This window comes from Heptranchias perlo, chromosome 29, assembly GCF_035084215.1.
Source record: "Heptranchias perlo isolate sHepPer1 chromosome 29, sHepPer1.hap1, whole genome shotgun sequence".
In the NCBI taxonomy this organism is placed as follows: domain Eukaryota; kingdom Metazoa; phylum Chordata; class Chondrichthyes; order Hexanchiformes; family Hexanchidae; genus Heptranchias; species Heptranchias perlo.
This window is the reverse complement of record NC_090353.1, coordinates 18,620,033-18,644,111: the sequence shown is the minus strand read 5'-3', so window position 1 is coordinate 18,644,111 and position 24,079 is coordinate 18,620,033. Positions and strand designations below refer to the sequence as shown.

The 24,079-nt window shown below is 42.8% G+C and overlaps 1 protein-coding gene across 7 annotated transcripts in view; it reads left to right on the top strand.

Moving 5' to 3' along the window:
* LOC137299471 (ran-binding protein 3-like) overlaps positions 1-19,250 on the top strand; it is a 303,210-nt gene extending 283,960 nt beyond the window's left edge. For all 7 annotated transcript variants that reach the window (XM_067968224.1, XM_067968219.1, XM_067968221.1 and 4 more), the window contains 4 exons: positions 529-649; positions 4,537-4,679; positions 12,923-13,106; positions 17,986-19,250. In XM_067968224.1, the coding sequence (XP_067824325.1) occupies positions 529-649; positions 4,537-4,679; positions 12,923-13,106; positions 17,986-18,029 (492 nt within the window). In that variant the 3' untranslated portion in view covers positions 18,030-19,250. The remainder of the gene's footprint in view (positions 1-528; positions 650-4,536; positions 4,680-12,922; positions 13,107-17,985) is intronic.
* Positions 19,251-24,079: the final 4,829 nt, after the last annotated feature.

Genomic DNA, 24,079 nt, shown 5'->3' with positions numbered 1-24,079 from the left:
TTGTACCAAAATTAGGTAATGTAATAATTTCTCTCCATGCCTCTCATATCTGCCTTCTGCTTCACTCTGCTCTGGTGGCATAGCTAAGATTAGGAGCGCGCCCTGCGGTTCTCCAATTCAGTGTGCCACTATATTGATCTTGATTTGACAGTTAGTGAAAGACATCGGTCACCGCTCAGAATGCCTGCGTTATGATTCTGATATCAGCTAGGCCATCTGGTGAGAAGAGCCAAGTTAAGGTCAGGCTCCATTCAGGAGCCACCAGAGTGAGAGAACTACAGAAGGGTCAGTGGAGGGAGAGCAAACAGGAGGACGCTTCAATTAAGACAAGTTTTAAAGTGAAAACAAATTACTATAAACAGATTTTTGGTGACTTTTACAGTTTGGTGAAAGGTGTGCTTTCAAGTTTCATGATAATCGTCTTTAATTTTTTTTCTTTTCATAAGCTGAATATAACTCCATATAAAGTGATGATGTTTGTGGGAGGGCAATATTTCTTAGCTTCAGAATGTCCTTGATTAATTTCAGATTCAATGCAAGCTATTTGTGTTTGACAAGACATCACAATCCTGGGTAGAGAGGGGAAGAGGCCTCTTGAGACTCAACGATATGGCATCTGCTGACGATGGGACCTTGCAGTCAAGGCTAGGTATGAGTCCATCCTCTGATACTATCCGTTGATACTACTGATGATACTTTGTGACACCTGCTGCAAGTAATAGTTATTTGTTTTCCGTAAATGAAAGTTTATAGTCTGTACGAGTAGAAATTTCAGTTTTCTAAACACTGCGACACCTCATAGAAAATGATGGTGGAAATCTGTTTTGTTTTCTCTTTTTCAAGTACTTTGAAGTACCCAAAACACATGCATCCTAATTGAATGGTTGCTAAAAGCACTGCCCAATGCAGAACTGATGATTCACAAACACCAGCAGGGTCCCATGTTTGATACCCATGCTGTCCTGAGTTGGCTGACCTTAGTTGGAGCAATCCTACAATTGGCCTCAGCAACTCAAGCTTGTGAATGGGGGGAGTGGATAATTTGCAAAGACAAGGAGTGTTACTGATTGTTTCCTCGTGTAGCACAGTATATTTGGACTTGTGAAATAACTCACTTGTAGAAGTGAAAAACCTTATTTCGTGGGGAGACTCAGTCACAGAAGAGGGACAGATCTGTATCCTGTGTGTAGTTATGCACCAGGAGAAGAATCTTGATTATTCCATGCCCCGTTCACACTGAAATATTTCTGTATTCATTTAAGTATCCTCCACACACCATTAGACTAAAATCTAGCTTGTTTGCTGCTACTTAGCGCACACATAAAATCAGGGTCCTGATACTGTAGGTGGTTGTCAGTTAATTTTTCTCCAGTTAAAAGGGTTGTATTCTTTGCTCCTTGTGTTGCACTCTGGATATTGGATTTGGGCAAGGCCTTTAGTCTCTCAGAGGTAGCTTGTTTAGATAGTCCTTATGGTCGTTCTTAGTTTGTAAGTGTATTCTGTTTTCAAACCAGATAGTTCACTTTTTTTCAGCTTTTTGTTTCAGGAATCAGGGCATGGAGGATTGGCACCAGCTGCCAAAGAGCAACTCGACTATATGTCCTGTATTATTCATGACAAAATTGGGCAATTGTAAAGAATGATGCCTCTCTGAACTGGGAGTCTTCAATGTATCTGGTCAATTTCAGATGAACATTCACTGACAGCAGCCTACACTAAGACTTGCCAGTGCTGTACAGTGTCACGAGCACACAGGCACCAATCAATGCTGAGTATAATATAAACCAAAATGGAAACACCAGATTCCTATAAGGAGGTAACTATTGGTTTAACGGTGCAGAGCCTCCTTAGAAAAGAGGCTCCCAACATGGAAATTTGACACCCAGAAATAGCAAAACATTTAACATATTACCAGTAGATCTCCTGTGACAATGCTCATGGTGAGCTGGATGGCCCTGGGGTCTCTGAGATGGTGTCTCAGGGTCTAGCAATATTTTGAGGACTGTCCCAAGGATTGGATGCATGACTACACACATGATACAGAAGCCCTAGGGTCTGGCACTATTGGGATGGCGTCTCGGGATCCATCTGTATTTTAGAGCACCGGGAATAAAAGGTTCTGTAGGCACTGGAAGAAAGCCTGCAATCGCTGGGAAAGGGATCTTGGGATCTGAAAGCATTGGGAGAGTGGTCTGGGAGCATTGTTGTGCAACAAACGTACATAAGAGCTTTTTGGCTAAACTCTGGCTCTTACCGCATAATTCAATCATATTGTGCCATGATGTTTGAGGCCCGGTTCAAACGCATTGCATAATTTCTGGTGCTGATCATGCTCTTTATTTTGTGCTACTATTAAAGTAATAGATATTCAGCAGTGTACCTTTTCCTGCTGTTCTAGTTACCCTCAGCTGCTGGTGATCCAGGTAAGATTCGTGGAAGGCTGTACACGTGACTCCAGAGTTGCGTTAGCCAATTGTGACATTTTCTACTTCAGAATTTAGTGATTAATATAAACCAAATTCAAAGTGTTAAATAGATTCTTAATGTTTGCAATGTTGCACATTGGCATTGCCAGATATCAGCTTGGCCTTGGAAGGGGTACAGCACAGACTCACCAGAATGATACCAGGGCTTAAAGGGTTAAATTATGAGAACACATTGCATAAACGTGACGTGTATTCCGTTGAGTTTAGAAGGTTGAGGGATGATCTGATCAAGGTATTTAAAATTATTAAGTGAGTTGACAGGGTAGTTGCAAAGAAACTAATTCCTCTTGGGGTGGGGGGGGGGGGGGGGAGTGAAGAACAAGAGGGCATAATCCTAAAATTAGAACTAGAGTCATTCAGGAGTGAAATCAGGAAGCTCTTTTTCACAAAACGCGTAGTGAAAATCTGGAACTTGCTCCCCCAAAAGGCTGTGGGTGCTCTGTCATTTGGAACAATGGCACGTATATGGAGTTGAGGTACAGATGAGCCATGATCTAATTGAATGGCAGAACAAGCTCGAGGGTCTGAATGACCTACTCCCATTTCTATAGTTATGGACTTTGTACTCTACTTTCAGCCAGTAATTTGCAAAATAATACCTCTGCTGTGGCGTCGTTCTCTTCCAGTGATTCTTTGTGTAAGGGAAGAAAATATTTTGCAGTATTTCCAGAGAATTTGTCTGCGTCGGGTAATTTCTGGTATCTTGTCCAGAAGTGCAAGAGGTATTATAAGAGACCCCCCCCCCCAGATAGTATTCAAGTCTGCAAGTGTCTTGCATTTTATCGGGAATTGAAGGGGAAATCATGTGTAAGTTCATAGGCCAAGGATGTGAATAGTTGAAGGAGAAAACGAAGAGGTTAAAAATCAACGGTAAGAGATGGTATCTGTTGTTGGTTGGTCTTGCAAGAAACTTGATGAAACTCTTCAAAGAATTGTACAGCATGGAGGAGATCGTGCTTTAATGAGGTACTGGGGTAGACAACCAATTGCACTGAAAAAGGAGATTGAACATGGTTAGTTTTTTGGAGGGAAGCTATAGATTAGTTAGTGTAATATCAGTTGTGGACAAACTCAATGTCCATTGTGGGAAAATTCTTGGAATTCATAATTCAAGGTAAAATTAGTAAGCATTTAGAAATGCTTGGGTTAATCAAGGACAGCTAGCATGGGTTTGGATAAAGGGAATGCAGTAGATTTAGTGTATATGGATTTTCAGAAGGCTTTCGTTAAGGTGTCTTACCAGAAACTTGATAGAAAAAAATCAGGTGTATGATACAAGAAGAAATGTAGCAGCATGGGTAGAAAGAGTTAGGGTAAATGGGTGTTGCTAGGATTGGAGAAGGTTTGGAAGTGGGGTACCCAGCAGTCAATGCTTACAGTATTATGTACATAGATGATTTGGACTTGGGTATAGGAAGAACCATATTGAAATTAGCTGATAACACAAAAATTGTTTCACTTGTCTTGCAAAATGCTTACTAATTTTACCTTGAATAATGTTGTTATACAGCATGGTAGGAGAAAAACTACTGACAACACACGGCATAAACTTCCTAAAGGAACGTTGTTCTTGGTTTTTAACTCCTTAGGATACTGGTAGTGTAGTACTTGTATGGAGGTTTAACTTCTTTCAAACGGTTCTGTTATACTGCTACTCCTACATTGATGCAAAGTGGTTTTGGGTGTGCAAAAGTAGCAGTATAACTCAGGAAACTACCAAGAACACTAAAGCTGTGAGGTGTGAAACTCCCTCCAGGATGCTGTCTCTTACTGGATTTGAGTTTGCACTGAGTGAAGTAAAATTCCATCCAAAGAGTGAGGAAGATGATACCTACACTGGGTAATCAACCATTTCACTCTTCACTGTTTCAGGTCATGGCTAAGGCTGTCTGCAAAACACATGATCATAAGGTATCCTCACCAGTGAATTATAAATATGCATTTCACTCGTCAGCTGTTTAAAATCTATGTAAAAGGAACTACTGTACACTGAATGCTTGCTACATCATTGACTTTATGCCTTTGGTGCTTTTCTTGCGATTTGTTGCAGTGATGCGGACTCAGGGCAGCCTTCGATTGATTCTAAATACCAAACTCTGGTCCCAGATGCAAATTGATAAAGCCAGTGAGAAGAGTATTCGAATCACAGCCATGGATGCCGAGGACCAGGGTGTAAAAGTCTTTCTCATATCGGTATGTCTATCTCAGGACAGTCATTCCACTCTTTGAAGAAAGTGCAGTTGTTAAAGTAATTGCTTAGGGTACTTACAGTATAGCTGTGTGAAGAAACTGCTCGATTCAGTCTGTCTGCCTCATTCACCTGCTCACTCACACAAAAACAAACAAAATTTTTGTCACTCCTATAGTGCATTCTTGGAGATTTAAACAAACTTAATCGTTCACCTAAAAAAAACCATACTGAGAATACTGCGCTATGTTCCCAAATTTACAGATCAAATGTAGTTAGTCTTTACAGTGGTTACAGTTAAGCAAAATACTGCGGATGCTGGAAATCTGAAAAAACAGAAAATGCAGGAAATACTCGGCAAGTCAGGCAGCGTCTGTGGAGAAAGAAACAGAGTTAACGTTTCAGGTCGAAGACCTTTTATCAGAACTGGAAGAAGTTGAAGATTAAACAGTTGTTAAGCGAGTGCAGAGCCAGGGGAAGAGGTGGGGAGGCGGAAGGGGTGGGCAGGAAAGAACAAAAAGGAAGGCCTGTGATAGGGTGGAGGGCAGGAGTGATTAAATGACAAAAGGGATGATGGTGGTAATGGGACAAGTAAAGAAACAAAAGATTGGTCCAGATGAGCTGTATGTGGCAACAGCAGGACCATTACCAACACTTGCTGTCCGAAAAAATGGGAGCTGTGGTTATGATCTGAAGTTATTGAAATCAGTGTTGGGTCCAGAGGGTTGTAAAGTGCCTTATCGAAAGATGAGGTGCTGTTCCTTGAGCTTCCGTTGAGCTTCATTGGAACAGTGTAAGAGGCTGAGGTCAGAGTGGGAGTGGGACAGGGAATTAAAATGGCAAGCGACCGGCAGGTCAGGGTCACTCTTGCGGACTGAGTGGAGGTGTTCAGCAAAGCTATCACCCAATCTGCGATTGGTCTCCCCAATGTAGAGGAGACCACATTGTGAGCAGCAAATACTGTATACTAAATTGAAAGAAGTACAAGTAAATCGCTGTTTCACCTGGAAGGAGTGTCTGGGGCCCTGGACAGTGGAAAGGGAGGAGGTGAAAGGGCAGGTGTTGCATCTCCTGCGCTTGCACAGGAAGGTGCCGTGGGAAGGAAAGTGGGTGTTGGGGGTGATGGAAAAGTGGACCAGGGTGTCACGGAGAGAAGGGTCCCTACGGAATGCTGAAAGTGGACGGGAAGGGTAGATGTGTTTGGTGGTGGTATCGCACTGGAGTTGGCGGAAAAGGCGGAGGATGATATGTTGAATGTGGAATCTGGTGGGGTGGAAGGTGAGGACAAGGGGGACCCTATCATGGTTCTGGGAGGGAGGAGAAGGGGTGAGGGCAGAAGTGTGGAAAATGGGATGGACAGGGTCGAGGGCCCTGTCAACTACATTGGAGGGGAATCCGCGGTTGAGGAAAATGGAAGTATATCAGAAGCACTGGTGTGGAAGGTGGCATCATCAGAACAGATGCAATAGAGACGGAGAAACTGGGAGAAGGGAATAGATTCCTTACAGGAAGCGGGGTGGGAGGATGTGTAATCAAGGTAGCTGTGGGTGTCAGTGGACTTATTGTAGATATTGGTTGACAGCCTATCCCCAGAAATGGAGATAGAGAAGTCGAGGAAGGGAAAGGAAGAGTCAGGACTATGTGAAGGCAAGAGAAGGGTGGAAATAGGAAGCAAAGTTGATGAAACTTTCTAGTTTGGGGTGACAGCAGGAAATGGCAACGATACCGTCATCAATGTACTGGAAAAAGATGTGAGGGAGGGGACCTGAGTCGGACTGGAACAAAGAATGTTCCATGTATCCCACAAAAAGGCAAGCGTAGCTAGAACCCATTCGGGTTCCCATAGCGATACCTTTTATTTGGAGGAAGTGAGTGGAGTCATTGGAGAAGTTGTTCAACTTAAGAACTAGTTCAGCCAGGTGGAGGAGGGTGATGATGGATGGGGACTGGTTGGGCCTCCGTTCAAGGAAGAAGCGGAGGGCCCGCAGGCTGTCCTGGTGGGGGATGGAGGTGTAGAGGGACGTCCATGGTGAAAAGGAGACGTTAGGGCCAGGGAACTGGAAACTGTTAAAGTGGTGGAGGGCGCCGGAAGAGTTGCAGATGACACTGGACAAGGGGAGAAAAAAAAAAGTCGCGATAGGAGGAAATAAGTTCCGTAGGCAAGAACAGGCTGAAATGATGTGTCTACTGGGACAGTCCTGTTTGTAGATCTTTGGAAGGAGGTAGAAGCGGGCTGTGTGGGGTCGGGGGACTATGAGGTTGGAGGCCGTGGTGGGAAGATCTCCAGAGGAGATGAGTTCAGTGATGGTCTGGGAAATTATGGCTTGATGTTCGGCAGTGGGATCATTGTGCAGGGAGAGGTAGGAGGAGGCGTTGGGGAGTTGACGTTCATCCTCTGCAAGGTAGAGGTCTGTTTGCCACACAACAACAGCGCTGCCCTTGTCAGCAGGTTTAATGACAATGTCAGGGCTGGACCCGAGAGAATGGAGTGCTGCAAGTTCAGAGAGAGGTAGGTTAGAGTGAGTGAGGGGAGTAGAGAAATTGAGACGGTCGATGTCACGCCGGCAGTTTCCAATGAAAAGATCAAGAGAGGGTAAAATGCCAGAGGGAGGGGTCCAGGTGGAACAAGAATTCTGAAGGTGGGAGAAAGGGTCCGCTGTGCGGGGGGAAGACACCTGGCCAAAGAAGTGGGTGCGGAGGCGAAGGCAACGGAAGAAGAGCTCAGGATCGTGTCGAGCTCGAAATTCATTGAAGTGGGGGCGTAAGGGAATAAAGCTGAGGCCTTTGCTCAGGACTGACCATTCGGGGTCTGAGAGGGGATAGTGAAAACATAACAAAAGATGAGATTGGAGGGAGGGATGGGGTCAGAGGAAAGTGAAAGGGAAGAAGGATCAGGAGGGGCTTTGGTATCTAAGAGTTGCTGAAGCTTGGGGTCCTTGACACCTGAAAGGAAGAAAAAAATGTTTTTTGTTAAGATGCCGGATGAGGCGAAGGATGAAATGGAACTGCGGACCAGGACAACTCTCAGATAGTGTGAGTTGGTGCTGCTGAGGAGAGAGGCCGAGAGTGTGCATGTGGCGGTGCATGGATCTCAGGAGGCGGCAAGAGCAGTGGCTCGAGGAACGATGAATATCATGGAGATATCTGTAATCATAGGTGGATCCGAAACATAAAGGGTGGAATTTAAGTTGGAATCCACGTGGAAAAGGTCGGAGCCGAAGATGGTTGCCGAGGAAAGAGATGTGGCTATGAAAGCGAGTTTTAGTAGAAACCTGATCAAACACGAGGAGGGAAAACAGAAAGCAACAAAGGTGAACAAGGTAAAAGAGACAAACGGAAATCCCGTCTGAGAGAAGAGCAGAACTTCAAGGTGGGCATTCCTGGAAGAGAAGTGGCAGTGAATTAAATACTAAATCAAAAGCGATACAGTGTGGATGCTGGAAATCTGAAATAAAACAGAAAATGCTGGAAATACTCAGCAAGTCAGGCAGCATCTGTGGAGAAAGAAAGAGTTAACGTTAAGTTAAAGTCTTAATCTTGTTTTGAGAAAATTCTTTAGTTTCATACATTCTTTTAGTTCAACAGTGGGCTTCATTATTGTATTATAGGAACTCAAAACTTCAATCTTTTTTAGTCAGCTGGGTTTCTGATGCACAGAAATCCATTGCCATGCTTCACAGTCTTCAAATTAAAGTAATGACAGACAGAAGTGGATAAAGGCAGAGAAACAGACAGGAGTGGAAAGGGACTAAAGAAACAAATGGAGGAGAAAGAAAAACAGAAAATGCTGGAAACACTCAGCAGGTCAATCAGCATCTGTGGAAAGAACAGACAAGTTACCATTTCATGGGTAGACCATTCAGCAGAACAGGACTTAAAAAGGAACAGAAGAAAGGGAAGATGGAGGGAAAAACAACATGAGCACACACACATGCACAGAGGTAGACTGACCTATAGAGTGCTTAATGGAAGACAGTAGATGGTTAAATAGTGACATTAATAAGAGGCAATAAATTGCATAATGAGAGAAATTAAAGACTTAAAAGATACAGGGAGCACACGAATAACTGAGGTAATGGGGTGTAGTGAGGCAGGTAGAAATGGAAACAGGAAAAACTAGCAAAGCAGAAGAGGTGCAGGTTCTACCAGCCAAGGAACCTAGGAGGAAGAAAGCAGGTTGACACCAAGAGTGCAGCCTGCCCTGTCAGTATGGTATTCTGACACAAGTTCCCCCCACTCTTAGTGCCACTCACTCCAAGATTGGGGAAGACCATGCTTACATTAGGTGATAAAAATTAGTTTGGTTATTTCAACCAAGTTAGTGGATATGGGTCCATAGCTCACATTTGATATTAAATTGGTGGCCTCATTAAGAGGCCAAACAATGTTTTGTGGCTATAGAAAATGTAATAGTACTGTAAATGGTGGTGGTTTGAGGCTTAGAACAAGATACATTGTTGGGCAATCCAGAGGGAGATTTACTATGTAGGCAATCCATGCTAAATCTGCCTTCAGAATGCTTGTAGTGGGAACTTTACTTTGCATCTACCCAGTGTTACATGGTCCTACGTCTCGGAACCTCCTTTCCCCTATAGACAGTAGTCCTCGAACAATTTTTATTTCAAATACTTTTTTAAAATTCACACACCCAATATAACACCACACAGCACTTTTGATTTATTAATACCTAGAACACTCTCGAACTCCCAGCCTATTTCAGCTTCCTCACTTCTTTTGAACCACGCCCGTTTATTCTCAACTGGCTGGGGAAAGTCTCCACCCACTCCAGTTGCAATTACCTTTTAAAGGCAAGGTTTTTTAAAGGGTCATACCCTTACTCAGGGATCAGGGCTCTCATCCGTCCCTCAATCACCCTGCTTGCATGTACACACCCACTCCCCCAAAACAAGTGGCCTGCGCTGCGAGGCAGCACGCTCGATAGAGGGAATCACATTCCCATGAGCTACTCCTGCCCAGTTCCACCTCGAAACAATAGGGCTGGAGTGATAAAAAACCACTGGGTAACATGGGCATTTTTTTCTTTGTTAGACCGCATCCATTTGAGGGCCGCGTGATCGGTCACTAGGAGAAACTGGCGCCCCAGCAGGTAGTACTTTAAGGTTTCTACTGCCCATTTAATTGATAGGCACTCCTCCTCTACCGTAGCGTACCATTGTTCCCTAGGCAATAGTTTTCTGCTCAGGTAGAACACGGGATGTTCCTCTCCCTCAACTATTTGAGAGGGTACAGCACCCAAACCCACCTCTGAGGCATCGGTTTGCACAACAAATTTTCCCTAACTGCAAACATGAGATACGGCAGTAGGATATCCCAGTTTCTCCCATCCTTATCCACAACCTTTTTTTAAAAACATACTCAAGGGTTCCATTGAACCTCTCCACAAGGCCATCGGATTGAGGATGGTACATGGAGGTCCTTAAACACTTAATGTGGAGCAGGGTACAAAGGTCTTTCATCAGCTTGGACTCGAAAGGAGTCCCCGATCCATTAAGATTTCCTTTGGGATCCCTATCCTGGAGAACATCTTCACTAATTTGCCTGCTATGGTTTTAGAGGTTATGTTCCTTAGTGGCATCGCCTCAGGATATCGGGTGGCATAATCAACAACTACTAAAGTGTCTTGGTGTCCTCGTGCTGACCTCTCCAGTGGTCCCACTAGGTCCATTTTGATCCTTTTGAGGGGCACCTCAATTATTGGAAGAGCGACTAATGCAGCGCGAAAGTGAGGCCTGGGTCCACACAGCTGACACTCTGAACAGGAGGTACAGAACTGATGTACTTCCTCGTACACCCCTGGCCAGAAGAACCGCCTCACCAGCCGCTCCAGTCTTCTCCGTCCCCAGATTACCTCCGAATAGATGCTTGTGGGCCAAGTCAAGGACTGTTCACCTATGTGTCCGTGGCACCAGCAATTGCTCCACTTCCTCTTGATGCCACTGAGTCACTCTATATAGAAAGTCTTTCTTTACTATACAATATGGCCCAGGACCTTTTGTTTTGCCCTCAACGGGGTGCCCATTTATCACTACTACCTTTTGCTTCACATTTTGAAGGGACTGGATAATTTGTTGAAAGTCAGAAGTACACATATCCAATTCCTCGAAATTTAGCCCATCCTCCGCTGGAAGGTCAGCCGGAGGAGCTCCTCTCTGCCCACTCATACCAGGCCCTGGTTCCCCCTCTGGGACTGGAGAAGTAGAGGGACTAGGCTCTTGGCCCCCTACTAAAACTCTATGCACCTCCGTCCTCCTTCCTCTTGCTTTGACTTTCCTCCATTCTCATTTTGATTTTCTGGATTTCCCAGACCCCGATACAACTCTGAATCTAAAAAGGGAGACACATAAGAGGCTCACAACCTGCCCCTCCCTTCCTTTGGATCAGGATATTAATTCCCAGGAAATCCCTCCCTAGTATTACAGGCCAAGGAAGCTTTGGTACCACCCCAGCCTTTAATTCCCAGGCACCTCCCTTCACTTCCACCTTGACCCAGATGGTGGGGTAATAGAATACGTCCCTATGTACGTACTTTAGACCCATTTTGTCCACGTGTTCTAGATCTGAGGGCTGTAATAGAGTCAAGGAAATCAAGGTTACTACACTCCGAGTCAGTAAGGGCCATCACCTCTGTTCCATTAAGTTTTATTGTTTCAAGGAAGGGGTGAGCGGCCTCCACATTGCTCACCAGCTGCACTACCCAACTTGGATAATCCCTGCTGGCATTCCCAGATTCCCCGAGACTGCATTGCATGGGCTCCTCCTGGTTTGGGCACTGTGCCACTACGCGGCCCCACTCATTACAATAGTAACACCGTTACATTTTCTCTGGTTTCATGTTTACCCCAGGATTTATAGTTACATGGGCTGCACCCATAAGTCCCTTGGCCACTCTTCAGCGTCAAATAGTGGTCCATTACCAGCAACTCCACGATCCTGGCAGGGGAGTTGCTGTCAGGTTAAAGCCACCGCTTGGCCATGTGAATCAAGTCAAACATTTGAGAGCAAGGTGCCTTGCCCTCTTGGTAGAGCCAGGCGTTGAACCTCTGAGCCCGCACAGTTAAGGTGACCAGCCCTGGCGAGGATCTCCATCTTCAACTGTGGGTAATTGGCCACAGCCTGCAACTCCAGGCCAAAGTAGGCCTTCTGAGCATCGCCCAACAAGAAGGGTGCAACACTGCCAGCTCATTGGTCTTGTGGTCACCTCTCCCACTCAGCACATCATTCAAAGGCCAAGAGGTATGCCTCCACATCGAACTCTGGAGTCATTCTCTGCAGCATTAGACTGGCTTGGATAGGGAACTCCTGACCCTCCATCTGGCCCCATGTTACCTCAATTCAGCAATCTCTACCCGACCTGATTCGGTAGCAGTTGGGTGGTCTCCTGCTGGGCCTCAAGGATCTGAGTGGTCCTCTCGTGAGGCCCTGTGGGCCTCTTGCAAAACTCGCATGATCTGCACCAGTTCTCTAATCATTTCCTCCATTGGGGTTGGATTCTTTCTTTCTTTCTCTATTGGAGACACAGATCCCACTTCTGGCACCACATGTTACATGGTCCTACTGTCTCAGAGCCTCCTTTCTCCTACAGTCATCCTCAACAATTCATATTTCAAACACTTTTTATAATTAACACAGTACATTCAATTTAACAATACCTAGAACACTCTCCAACTCCCAGCCTATTTCAGCTTCCTCACTTCTCTTGAACCTCACCCTTTTATTCTCACCAGGCTGGGGACCATCTCCACCCATTCCAGCGACAATTACCTTTTAAAGGCAAAGTTTCTTAAAGGGCCATAACCTTACTTAGCAATCAGGGCTCTCATCAGCCTGCAGCTGACATACCGGCCTTCAATCACCCTGCTACACCAGGTGAGCCTGGCCTGGGAATGCTCCATGCTAACACTGGGTGAAAATTATTCCATTCCTCAGCTTAATGATCACAAATTCACTTAAATTGCACCATAGGATACAAACACATGAACGCTTAATAGTTAAACTAAAATTCCTTTCTCCACTATTTTAGTCGAGACAGTAATCTGTTTTATCCCATGGCATAACCTTGAGACTAAGAAATTATGATAATGTACATGTTAATCTCAAATGACAACAGATAAATAATTTGATTACACCATTCTCTGGCCATTGCCCTGACTCTGCTACAGATTTTGTTGTTTAAATCAAGAAAGCTGCTAGGTAACCTAAAGTTCTGCCTCTTTTGGACTCCTCACAGGCCAGTTCAAAGGATGCTGGGCAGCTGTATGCAGCACTACATCATCGCATTTTGGCATTGCGCAGTCGTTCTGAGCAGGAACCAGAACCTCCATGCATAGCCTCAGAGTCAGGGGTGCCACAGTCGAATGAGGAAGATAGCGATGATGATGACGAAGTTATTGTTCCTGCAACAGCAACAAGTGGTAAGCACGGTTAGGTGATGAGTAAGTATGATGAGTTTTCCTGAGCCCATAATTTGTTGGCGAGCACAATAATGTCTGCTGAGCAATTATTTTGTGAAGGAAACTGCAGGAAAAGAACTTCAAGCAGACCCTGTGCTATTCTGAATTTAAAGTAAAAGCATATCACTTATGCTTAACTGCAGTCCTCCACTTCCCTTAATGTAAAATAAAAATCCTTCAATGTTTTTGAATAGTAAATCAATCCTAATTCATTTGTTTTCTACAAATAAATAGGAACTTGATCTTCCTAGAAGAAAAAAATGATATAAGGATTCAGTCCCTTTAAGAACTTCACACATGAAGGGGGCAGATGACTTGTAAATAAGGCTTCTTTATGAACTGTTCTAGTTTTTTGTCTGATAACTGAGAAATCCGTTGCCGTAGACATAATAAAATGTCATGGATACTTCCCAGCGACTAACTTGAATGATGCTGTCTTTGGACAATTTACTGAAATACAAAGATAGTTTAGAAGCCAAAAGGGCTTTACACAACCGACTCATTCACCGGAAAGTTATCTGGCCTGCAAGCATATTTTAGCTTGATTCCTACTGGGTGCAGAGACCTTGAGGTTGTGACTGCCCACTGCTACGTCAGATAGGGAATCGCATGTTGGCATGGAACATTCCTAGAAGCATACTGAAAAAGAAAGCTGCACCACTGATTATTGTGTTCCATTCAGAGACTTAAAAGACAGCATTGATATTAAAGCAATTTCTACTTCACTGTGATGCTAAAGTTGATGTAAGTGTTGAGACAAATCAGATTCCATATCGCACTTGGAAACCAATAATGAAGTTTGGGTGCCCAGCACAAAGTTATACCAGTGTGCAGTCTGGTGATGTCATCCAGCTGACATCAAGAATGTGGGAATTTGAGCAGAGCTGTCAGCTGGCTTTGGAATTGCAGACTGAATGCAAGCTAAGAGTGGCAATATAAATAGGCTCTCCACACGTGCAGTGAACTCAAGTGAATCGGTCTCAATTCCCTTTGTGCGGTATAATTGCCCTCTTGTATACCAAAACCAGTGCTAAGTAGACCTTTGGAAAAAGTTGTGTTGGTTGAATTGACACCAGAGCCAAACCTGAAGCCATTGCTTTGGATAGTGCTGGTGGAGACATTGTAATCAAAGCCTAATTTAATCCTCCCTCATATATATAACTTAAATTTTCTTATACCCAGATTTATGGCTATCCTCCTTTGGCACCTTAGCCATTAATTGACAATGTGAAACTGTGTCAAAAGCTTTCTAAAAATCCCACTGTATCTCAACTGTATTTCAACGATAATTTCAGTGGAAAAACAAACCGATGAAACATGACTTCTGTTTACTGAATCCATGCTGCCTTTGCTTTTCCAAGTATTCAACCACTAGATCTCAAGATTCCTAATACAGATATTAAAACTTGTTAGTGTATAGTTTACAGGTATGTCTGCTTCCACTTTTTAGAATGGCTAGCACATCTCCTGTGGCATTATTTAAAATGCATCAGAGGTTATCCTGTTGCATGGGGGTGGTGGGGGTGCTGCAGTGTGGGGATAATGCAAATCGCTACTGAATTTGGAATTTTATAAGCGATGATCTCAGAGATGGTGCAGAAAGTATTTTTGATAGATTTCTTGAAAATAAATGGTGGTTTCCTTACCCACTGTAGGTGGATAAATTTACCATAGATACATAAATAAATCTCCATGTAAAAATAGGGAAATGGCTCTTTATCTTAGCGTTAATGCACATCTGTTTAGGGTATGGGTTTTTATAGAGACGGCCAAAAATGTGTAAAATTTAAGGAAAAATTAAACTCATTTGCATCTGCCATCCTTTAGCATATATCCCTACAACAGTACTTAGTGTTGCTAAAACGTTCTGCTTTAATAATGTTTACATTTGGGATCTTTATTTAAAACATCATCTAAACTTAAATAATGGTTATAGACCTTCCAGAATTTCTGCTATTTGTATTTGAGTTCTGAGATAAAGAAAAATAACAACATGTAGCTGGTGTAACCATTTAGAATGCATTTCAAATATAAAGGTTAAACAATGCCAAGTTTCAACTTCCAATATTTGCTAAATAAACAATCCAATGTTGTTCAAAAGCTCTTGGGAGGAATGAGGCAAGCATTCAATAGGGAGTTATAAAATTACAAAGTTTAATGTACTGCACTTTTCAGGCTTGAATTTTAAAAAATTTGTTCTTGGGATATGCATAATGTTGACATGGCCACAATTATTGCTCATCCCTAGTTGCCCCAAGAAAATGTTAGGTAGGAAATTCCAGGATATTAGCCCAGCCACGCTGAAGGAATGGCAATATATGTCCATGTCAGGATGGTGTGTGACTTGGAGGGGAACCTGGAGGTTACGGTGTTCCCACGACATCGCTCACTTGTCCTTGTTGGTGGTAGAGGCCGACGGGGAGGGAGATGCTAATGAGGTAACCTTGGTGAGTTGCTGCACTGCATCCTGTAGATAGTACATACCTCAGCCACAATTCACAAGTTGATGGAGACTGGTTATTGAGTCCGATGGCTGGAGCACTGATGAAACAAGCTGCTCTATGCTGGATGGTGTCGAGACACCCAATTGTTGCTGCAGCTGCACCCAATCAGGCAAGTGGTGATAATTCCATCTCACGCTTGACGTGAGCCTTGAGTTGATGGGAAGTAAGTCACTCATTACAGATTACCCAGCCTCTGCCCTACTCTTGTAGCCACAATGTTGAAATGGCTGGTTCAGTTAAGCGTCAATGGTGACTTCCCCCCCAAAGAAGGTGACGGTGGGGAGCTTGGTGCTGCCGGTGCTATTGAAGGTCATGGGCAAATGATCATTACCTGGCACTTATGTGACAAGAATGTTACCATACTTGTCAGCCCAAGTTTGGATGTTATCTAGGTCCTTCGTAGGCTGCCATGGGCTGCTTCATTATTGAAGAGGTTGTGAGTGAAGCTGAATACTGAGGAATCATCACTGCTGACCATATGACAGAGGGACGGTCATTGCTGAAGCAGCTGAAGATGGTTGGACAAAGGACACTGCCCTAAGAAACACCTGCAGTGATGTCCTGGGGCTGCAGTGATTGGCCTATTCGAGAAGTTACGGCTTTTTCACTAAAGCTAATTAGGTTAAGGGCTGATCTGATAGAGGTATTCAAGATTATGAAGCGTTATTTATCGTGATAGATTGTTGCCATTGGTTGGCAAGACAATAATGAGAGGGCACAATTTTAAGATAATCACAAGCATTAAAAGGAAGCTTAGAAAAAAATCTTTATAGGGTAGTTAAGATGTGGAATTCTGCCACAAACAATTTTTAAAGAAGAGTACATCAGTTATTTTAAAAGAGAATTGGATAGTGACTTCAAAAAGAGGGATGTTAAAGGTTTTGGAAAGTGAGCAGGAGAGTGGGATTAAAATAGTTGCACGTGAAGAAAAGCACCAGGGCAGACCTCATGGACGAAAAGGCCTGTTATGTGGGCCAGTGTCAAATGACCACCTGAAATCCAGGTATGCAACATCTGCTGTTAAAGATTAGATCCAGAGTAGCCACTGACTAAGTTTGTTATTTGATACGCTAAGTAAGGAATCAATACTGTATCATACTGTTCCCCGCTGTCAACTTCTTTGAGGGGAAAGTCACCATTGACGCTTAACTAGACCAGCCATTTCAACATTGTGGCTACAAGAGTAGGGTAGAGGCAGGGTAATCTGTAATGAATGACTCACTTCCCATCAACTCGAGGCTCATGTCAGGCATGTGATGGAATTATCACTACTCGCCTGATTAAGTGCAGCTGCAGCAACAATTGAGTATCTCGACATCATCCAGCATAGAGCAGTTCGTTTCATCAGTGCTCCTGTCAATGGACTCAATAACCAGCCTCCATCACTCGTGAATTGTGGCTGAAGTATGTACTGTCTACAGGATGCAGTGCACTACTTTTCTTAATGTTAGCCGTGGCTCAACCTCCTGAGTCAGAAGGTTGTGGGTTCACGCACCACTCCAGAGTCTTGAGCACAAAGTCCAGACTGACACTCCAGTGCAGTACTGAGGGAAAGCTGCAATGTCGGAGGTGTCGTCTTTCGGATGAGACGATAAACTGAGACCCCATCTGCCCATTATCTGGTCATTATCAAATTGCTGTTTATGGGAGATTGCTGCGTGCAAATTGGCTGCCATGTTTCCTACATTACAACAGTGACCACACTTCAAAAGTACTTCATTGGCTGTGGAGCACTTTGGGATGCCCTGAGGTCATGAAGGCGCTATATGACTGCAAGTCTTTTTTCTTTCTCGTTCTTCTGCTGTTTCCTAATTAGTATTAATTATTTGAAATTTGAAATTTCTCATCATTAATATTCTAGACTTTTTAAAAGTGTCACTGATTATCTGAAATATTTCCCTGGCTATTTTCTCAAAGACTGTTTTAACCAATAATTTGAAAAATACAGTTGTAAAGATTATATCTAACCTGATAGTGCCAATATTTATTGTACTTGTGTGATATTTGTATTGTTAGATTATGTTTTGTGGTCTGCTAGAGTCGGATCCTTGATTATTTTGCCACATTAGAGTATGAATTAATGGTTGTTCTACATTGTAGCCTGATAGATTTGACTTGATTTCACTTTAGAATAGAACAATCAATTTAATTTTTAAACATTTGAGACAACGGATTTGAAAAGTAGGCTACCCCAGTGGCCTGTTTTATACGACTGTTGTGGCAGAGCATCTTTCTCTTGAATTTTTTGCATGATCGGTAGACCTGATATCATGGAATTTGAAGATTCTAATAAAAAATGTCTTTGAGAACTAATACTTGTTTCCTTATTGATGCAGGCCCATGTGACACAGATGACAAACAGACCACAGGAAGCACATAGCGACATTGGAACTAATCCGCTTGCAAGGTTTCTGCTCCAGGGTCTTGCAGGCACCTCTGTGGATACCCCAGACCAGTGTTTTTTTTCAGGCAGTGTTGAAGATGAACTCCAGACTGGGCCCAGCACAGCTCACTGGCAGCCTGTGCCTTCCTATTCTTGTGTTTTGTCTGAATTAATGGCTTTCACACCGGTAGACTGAGAAACTGCTGATTTGCAGTTTGGGATGCAGAGGCTCATCATATTGATGAGTGAAACTTGCTCTCTGTCTCTTGAATGGCTCAGCAAGGCACTTCAATTTTCCAATGGGACTTGTCTATTCAGTACAGCCAGTCTGCACGAAGTTCTGGGTTGTAGTTACCAGTGTCTGTCTCTCTCACACACCCACACATATACACATTTTATGTTCTGGCGGACGAGTGCACAGAGGTCAGATTTTGCAACATAGAAGAGGAGAATTTGCCAGGATTGCTTCTCAAAGCAGCAGTAATATTAACAGACTTTGACTTACAATGGACTTTAGGCAAAGAGCCCCCATTTCTCATATTTCCAATGTTATTACTGGGATTTGTGTTGTGCTGTTTTTTTTTAATTTCTTTAAAGAGTTACGCTTGTGTGTTCACAGAATCCTGCAATTCGGGCTTTTTTGTACACATTAATGTTTTTGTTCTTGAAGTAACCAAGAACTTTGGTAAATTTGGGGGGAAAAACACGGAGATGCTGGGAGGTTACTGAGCTGTAAATTAAAGTGTGCTTTTCCCTTTACCCGTCTACTTGCTTTTGCAGCAAGCCTTGGAAGCGGAAATGTAATAGTTAAATTTTAGCACAGAAACAATTAGTATGTAATGTTTCCTTGTTCAAAAAAGAAAAAAACAAAAAACCTCCCATTTATTTTTTTGTTTATTTCTTCAGAAGCGCTCCATGTAGTTTGGGGTTGGATCCGTGTAGGTCAGTTTGTGTTTTCTCTGTCTCTGTAGCTAGTCCTTTTTGGACTGATAGTAGCTTTCTTTACACTGAATAGTTGAGAGTTCTGAAATAAAAATAGAATAAAACCCATCCTGTCCTCTCCCACCCCCTCCCAACAGGACCGAGCTGGAAAGTGATTACTTTCTGCTAAAAGCCTTAGCTCCTAGAGGAAATGATCATTACTGATGTGGTTGAAAAGTTTGTGTAAGATTACTATATCAAAATGTATTTCTGAATTACATTAAACATTTAACAAAACACTTTGCTTATGTTATATAGGTTGTGTGGGGGTGTTGTGCTCTTTTATCTTTCTTGACTAGCTTTGTTTCCAGAGTGACAATTTAGCCATTTTACAGTCAATAGTGTCATTAAGTGTCTGAAGGCAGGCTCTTTTTTCTTGAACATTTTGGCAGTTCTCAATCTATGAAAGTGGGCTTTAGCAGAAGACACTAGGGTCCTTGGTGTAACTGTTAGTAATTGGGAAAGGTTTTATCTAGCTTATGCTAAATTTATACATAGAATCTGACCTAAATAGAATTAAGCTTTCCTGAAACTTCTAGCAAAATAGAATATTTTACATTCTCGTTACAGTCCTGATTTCGTTCACATTGTGAATGGCATCAATGATTTTCTCAAATTCACAACTTATCTTACCCATGGTATACAAGTCATTATCAATTGAAAAGTGAGGGCTCTTATGAAGTAAAGATTGCTTTTGTGTAAAAAAAATCATTCCAATTTTCAGCTATGTGAATAAGGTGCTGGTGATTTCCTAAATAATGAGTTCCCAGTCTTAATCCAGCCATTGGGGGGGAGGGAGTGGGCATCCAGCAGGGATAGATATATAATAGAGGTGGAAAGTGGTTATGATAAAGATCTCCATTGAGAGCTGCACCATAGAGCACAATACTTGGGTTGAATTTTAGTTCTACCTGCCCCACCCCAGCCATTCTGTTGCAATCCTGATCAATTGCAGTAAATTGAAGAAAGCCTGGTTTTCACTTTGCACCTCCCCTATTAGAACCATGCAGTGTTACAGGAGAGAAACGGGCTATTTGACCCATCTGATCTGCATTGGCGTTTTCTCCACAAGTAAATAAGTCTAATCCCACTCCCCTGCTTGCTCCTCGTACCCTTGAATATTCAACCAATAATCTAATTCCCTTTTAAATAAATTTATGGAATCTGCTATGGCTGTATAGAAAATTTCACATTCTAACCACTCTCTGTAAAGAAAGTTTTCTAACTCCCTCTTTAATTCTTTTTGTATTTTCTTAAATTTATGCTATCTTGTTATTGTCTCACCGAACGGCGGAAACAATCTGACCATGGTTTTATAAAAGACTGGTTCGGCTGCAAGTGGAGTATTGTGTCCAATTCTGGGCACCGCACTTTAGGAAGGATGTGAAGGCCTTAGAGAGGGTGCAGAAAAGATTTACTAGAATGTTTCCAGGGATAAGGGACTTCAGTTACTTGGATAGACTGGAGAAGCTGAGGCTGTTCTCCTTAGAGCAGAGAAGGATGAGAGGGGATTTGATAGAAGTGTACAAAATCATGAGGGGTCTAGACAGAGTAGAGAGAAACTCTTCCCATTGACGGAAGGGTCAAGAACCAGAGGACACAGATTTAGGGTGATTGGCAAAAGAACCGAAGGCGACGTGAGGAAGAACTTTTTTAGGCAGCAGGTGGTTATGATCTGGAATGCACTGCCTGAAAAGATGGTGGAGGCAGATTCAATCGTGACTTTCAAAAGGGAATTGGATTAGTACTTGAAGGGAAAATATCTGCAGGGCTACGGGGAATGGGACTAACTGGATTGCTCTTGCAAAGAGCCGGGCTCGATGGGTCGAATAGCCACCTCCTGTGCTGTAACTATTCTATGATTCTATGACTTATCAAAATCTTGAAGACCTCTAAAAGGTCACCCCTTAACCTCCTCACCAGAAAAAAGCACTAACTTCTCTGTTCATAACTACCCCCCTCATTCCTAGTGAATCGTTTCCTTTGCTTTATATCCTTATAATGGAGTGCCCAAAACTATATACAATGCTCCAACTGTGACCTAACTACGGTCTTGTACAAGTTCAAGATTACCTCCATGGTAATTTGTATTCAGTACCTCTAGATACAAAACTAAGGATTCTGCTTGCCTTTTCATAACCTTATCTACTTGTGCTGATACCTTTAATGATCTATCTATTTGCACCTCTACTCCATAAAATCTTAACATTTAGAATGTATTTATAGTCCCTGTTCTTACTTCCAAATGCATTACTTCACATTTTTCCACATTGAGCTGCATCTGCCAACAAGCTTTCCATAGGTAGCCTGCCTATGCCCTGCATTCTGTCACAATCCTCATATACCCCAATTTGGTGTCAGCAGATTTCATTATTGTTCCCTCAATTCCTAAGTCCAGTTAATTTATATGTATATAGTAAGTAGAGGTAGGAGTGAAAGTTGGAGGTCAGCTAGTGAAAGCTGTCAGATTTTCTGATGACAAAGCCTTCTAGCAAGTACCATGACTGGACTACAGTTGTTGTTAGATGGCCTGTATGCTGCAGTAATGGATTATGGAATGAAGAATGGGACAGTTGGATCAATTTAAATATCTGGGAAGTATAATGACTGAAGTTGGCAGATGTGACAAGGAGGTGAGAGATAGGATTACAATAGGAAAAATTGCTTTAAATAGAAGGATAGTGACTGGACAAATGAATAGAGAACTGAAGAGAAGATTAGTGAAGAGTTTGATATGGGGTGGTGCTGAAACATGGACGTAATTCTAGAGAGCTTTGCGATGTGGCTTTGGAGAGGCATGGAGAAAGTAAAGTGGATAGTTAAAAAAAAGTAATGAGGTGTTGGCAATGATCTAAGAAAAATGTAGTATGAGATCAGAAAAAGGCAAATGAATTGGGCACGTGCTGAGAGGGGATGGGACATTGCAAGAGGTAATGGAAGGAAAAAGACTGAGGGAGGAAAAGTCGGCTACTTCTGGACCACCCAAAGAATGAGGGATCGTATGGAGATTTGAATAGAGAATCTCAAGACAGAGTGGTTTGGACAAGGGAGAATTGAGCTAGAACCTGCCTTAGGCAGACCACTGGTAATGTTGAATCAAGGGATTCCTGAGATTGGACTCATTACATATTCACGACAAACTCCAAGACAGGACTGAGTCTGCTTGCACAGCTCACTGAGTGGGAAGAAGGCAGGATAGTATGCATCTGCAACACTTAAAGCTGCAGTTGCTATTTAAAGGGTAGACTCATGGTGCTGGGCATAGAAGGAGAAATAAGCAGGCAGAGCATATCAACCCCATTCTTTGAATGCTAGGAAGTCCAGTTAGAAAAAGTGTAGCAAAGAAGGGTTACTGCCTTTGACTTCACAAGGCATTCTCCTCTCATAAGAAATATGCTAACTGCGTAGCAGGATATGGTTGTCAGGGTAAGTTTAAATCTCCAACATTCAGAGGACCTGGAAGCAGATGAGGAAGTCTGCTCAGGTAAGGCTAGCCAGCATTGCACTGTATCAAGTAAGTGGGCAAATTATGCAGGCAGCTAAGTTTGTTTCCACCTTGTTATGAATTGAAAAAATGCCCCAAAAAAGCAAGCCTATCAAAACTAACCTGAATCATGTTTGTTTACTTGCACACAAGCTGCAATACAGGGTGATTACTTACCTGTCACTGGTCCATTTGCTTCTCAAACTTTCAACATCTCTGCACTACTCTGCGTGCAGGACTTAGCACATAAAAAGGTGATAGGGCCACCTCAATCCCAAAAGACTTGCACTCATCTGCAAGCCACCTCACTTATTCCTGTCACTGGGACAACACCTAGAAGCAGCAGTAGGATAGGTTCTAGAATGCACATGACAAATACTGTAACCAAGTGGAAAGCATCAGGCCAATAACAGGTGACAGTATTAAATTTGCATTTTATATCAACTGTAGCCAGTGTTTTCTTGGGTTAATATAGAATAAGATTGTAACAGATAAAATGATCCATTGCAGGCCAGTTAGTGCAGAGGCAATATTGGTGAGGGTACATTTGGTGACTGTATTCTGCACAAGTGGAGGACTGTTAATGCATTGGGCACTTAGGTGAAGGCTTGGTCAATGAAAGCCTGCCATATGGCTCTTGCTGCCTGCTAAGGTAGTTCAGTGGGAATCTCTTCTGGCCCAATGTTTTTATCTTGCTTAGCACTTGTCTGTGTATGGGTGTCTCTTCTTTCACCTGCTTTATGCTTATGCTTGTATAGCAAACTTGTGAAACATATTGGATCGCCCAGTGGAGTTATATAGAGGTGCCCCTTGATCTGTCCAGAATCTGATGCACTATAATAAAATGCCAAAAATGTGTTTGATAATGATTCTGGTGGCTTTATGGGCCTATTACAGATTTTTCGGTCTGCCTTATATCTGCCTCCCTCTTGATCAAGAGTTTAACCTGGGGTGTAAAAATTAGATCCTCTTGTTATACAAACTGAATATTGCAATCCTTTTGTGCTTTTTCAATCTTCCAAAAGGTGGAACTGATACTTTGGTGAAACAAAGTTAACCTAAAATCAATAAAGCTGGTTTATTTTACAGAATACGGATGTAGAAGGATCTGTTGATAGGGTTAGATGAAGTAGTGTTGGAGGAGGCTCATGTGGAGCATAAACACTGGCACGGACCAGTTGGGCCGAATTATCTGTTTCTGTGCTGCACATTCTATGTGATTGAATAGACTAGTAAATCCGGATTTTTTTTTTAACTACTTCTATAACACTTCCTGTAAGATACAAAACATGAAAGCATACCGTTATCCTGAAGTATGGACGAAAGACACTTATTTTCTTTTGTTTTATTTGTGGTGAGCCCCCACTGTAATCTGATCGGATTTAATTCCTGGCCTAGCCCTAACCTACCTCTCGTAACCTTTTTTGGAACTCTTCCTTGAACAAGTGTTTCAATCTCCTTTCATTCCTTGTGTCCACAAGAAATTTGGGGGCTTGGCCTCTAGCCCCTCCCTGTCAAGCGGTTGGCCAATAGGGTAGTCAGTTAAACCAGCTACTGCCCATCCCCTGGTGTGGGCCCCCTT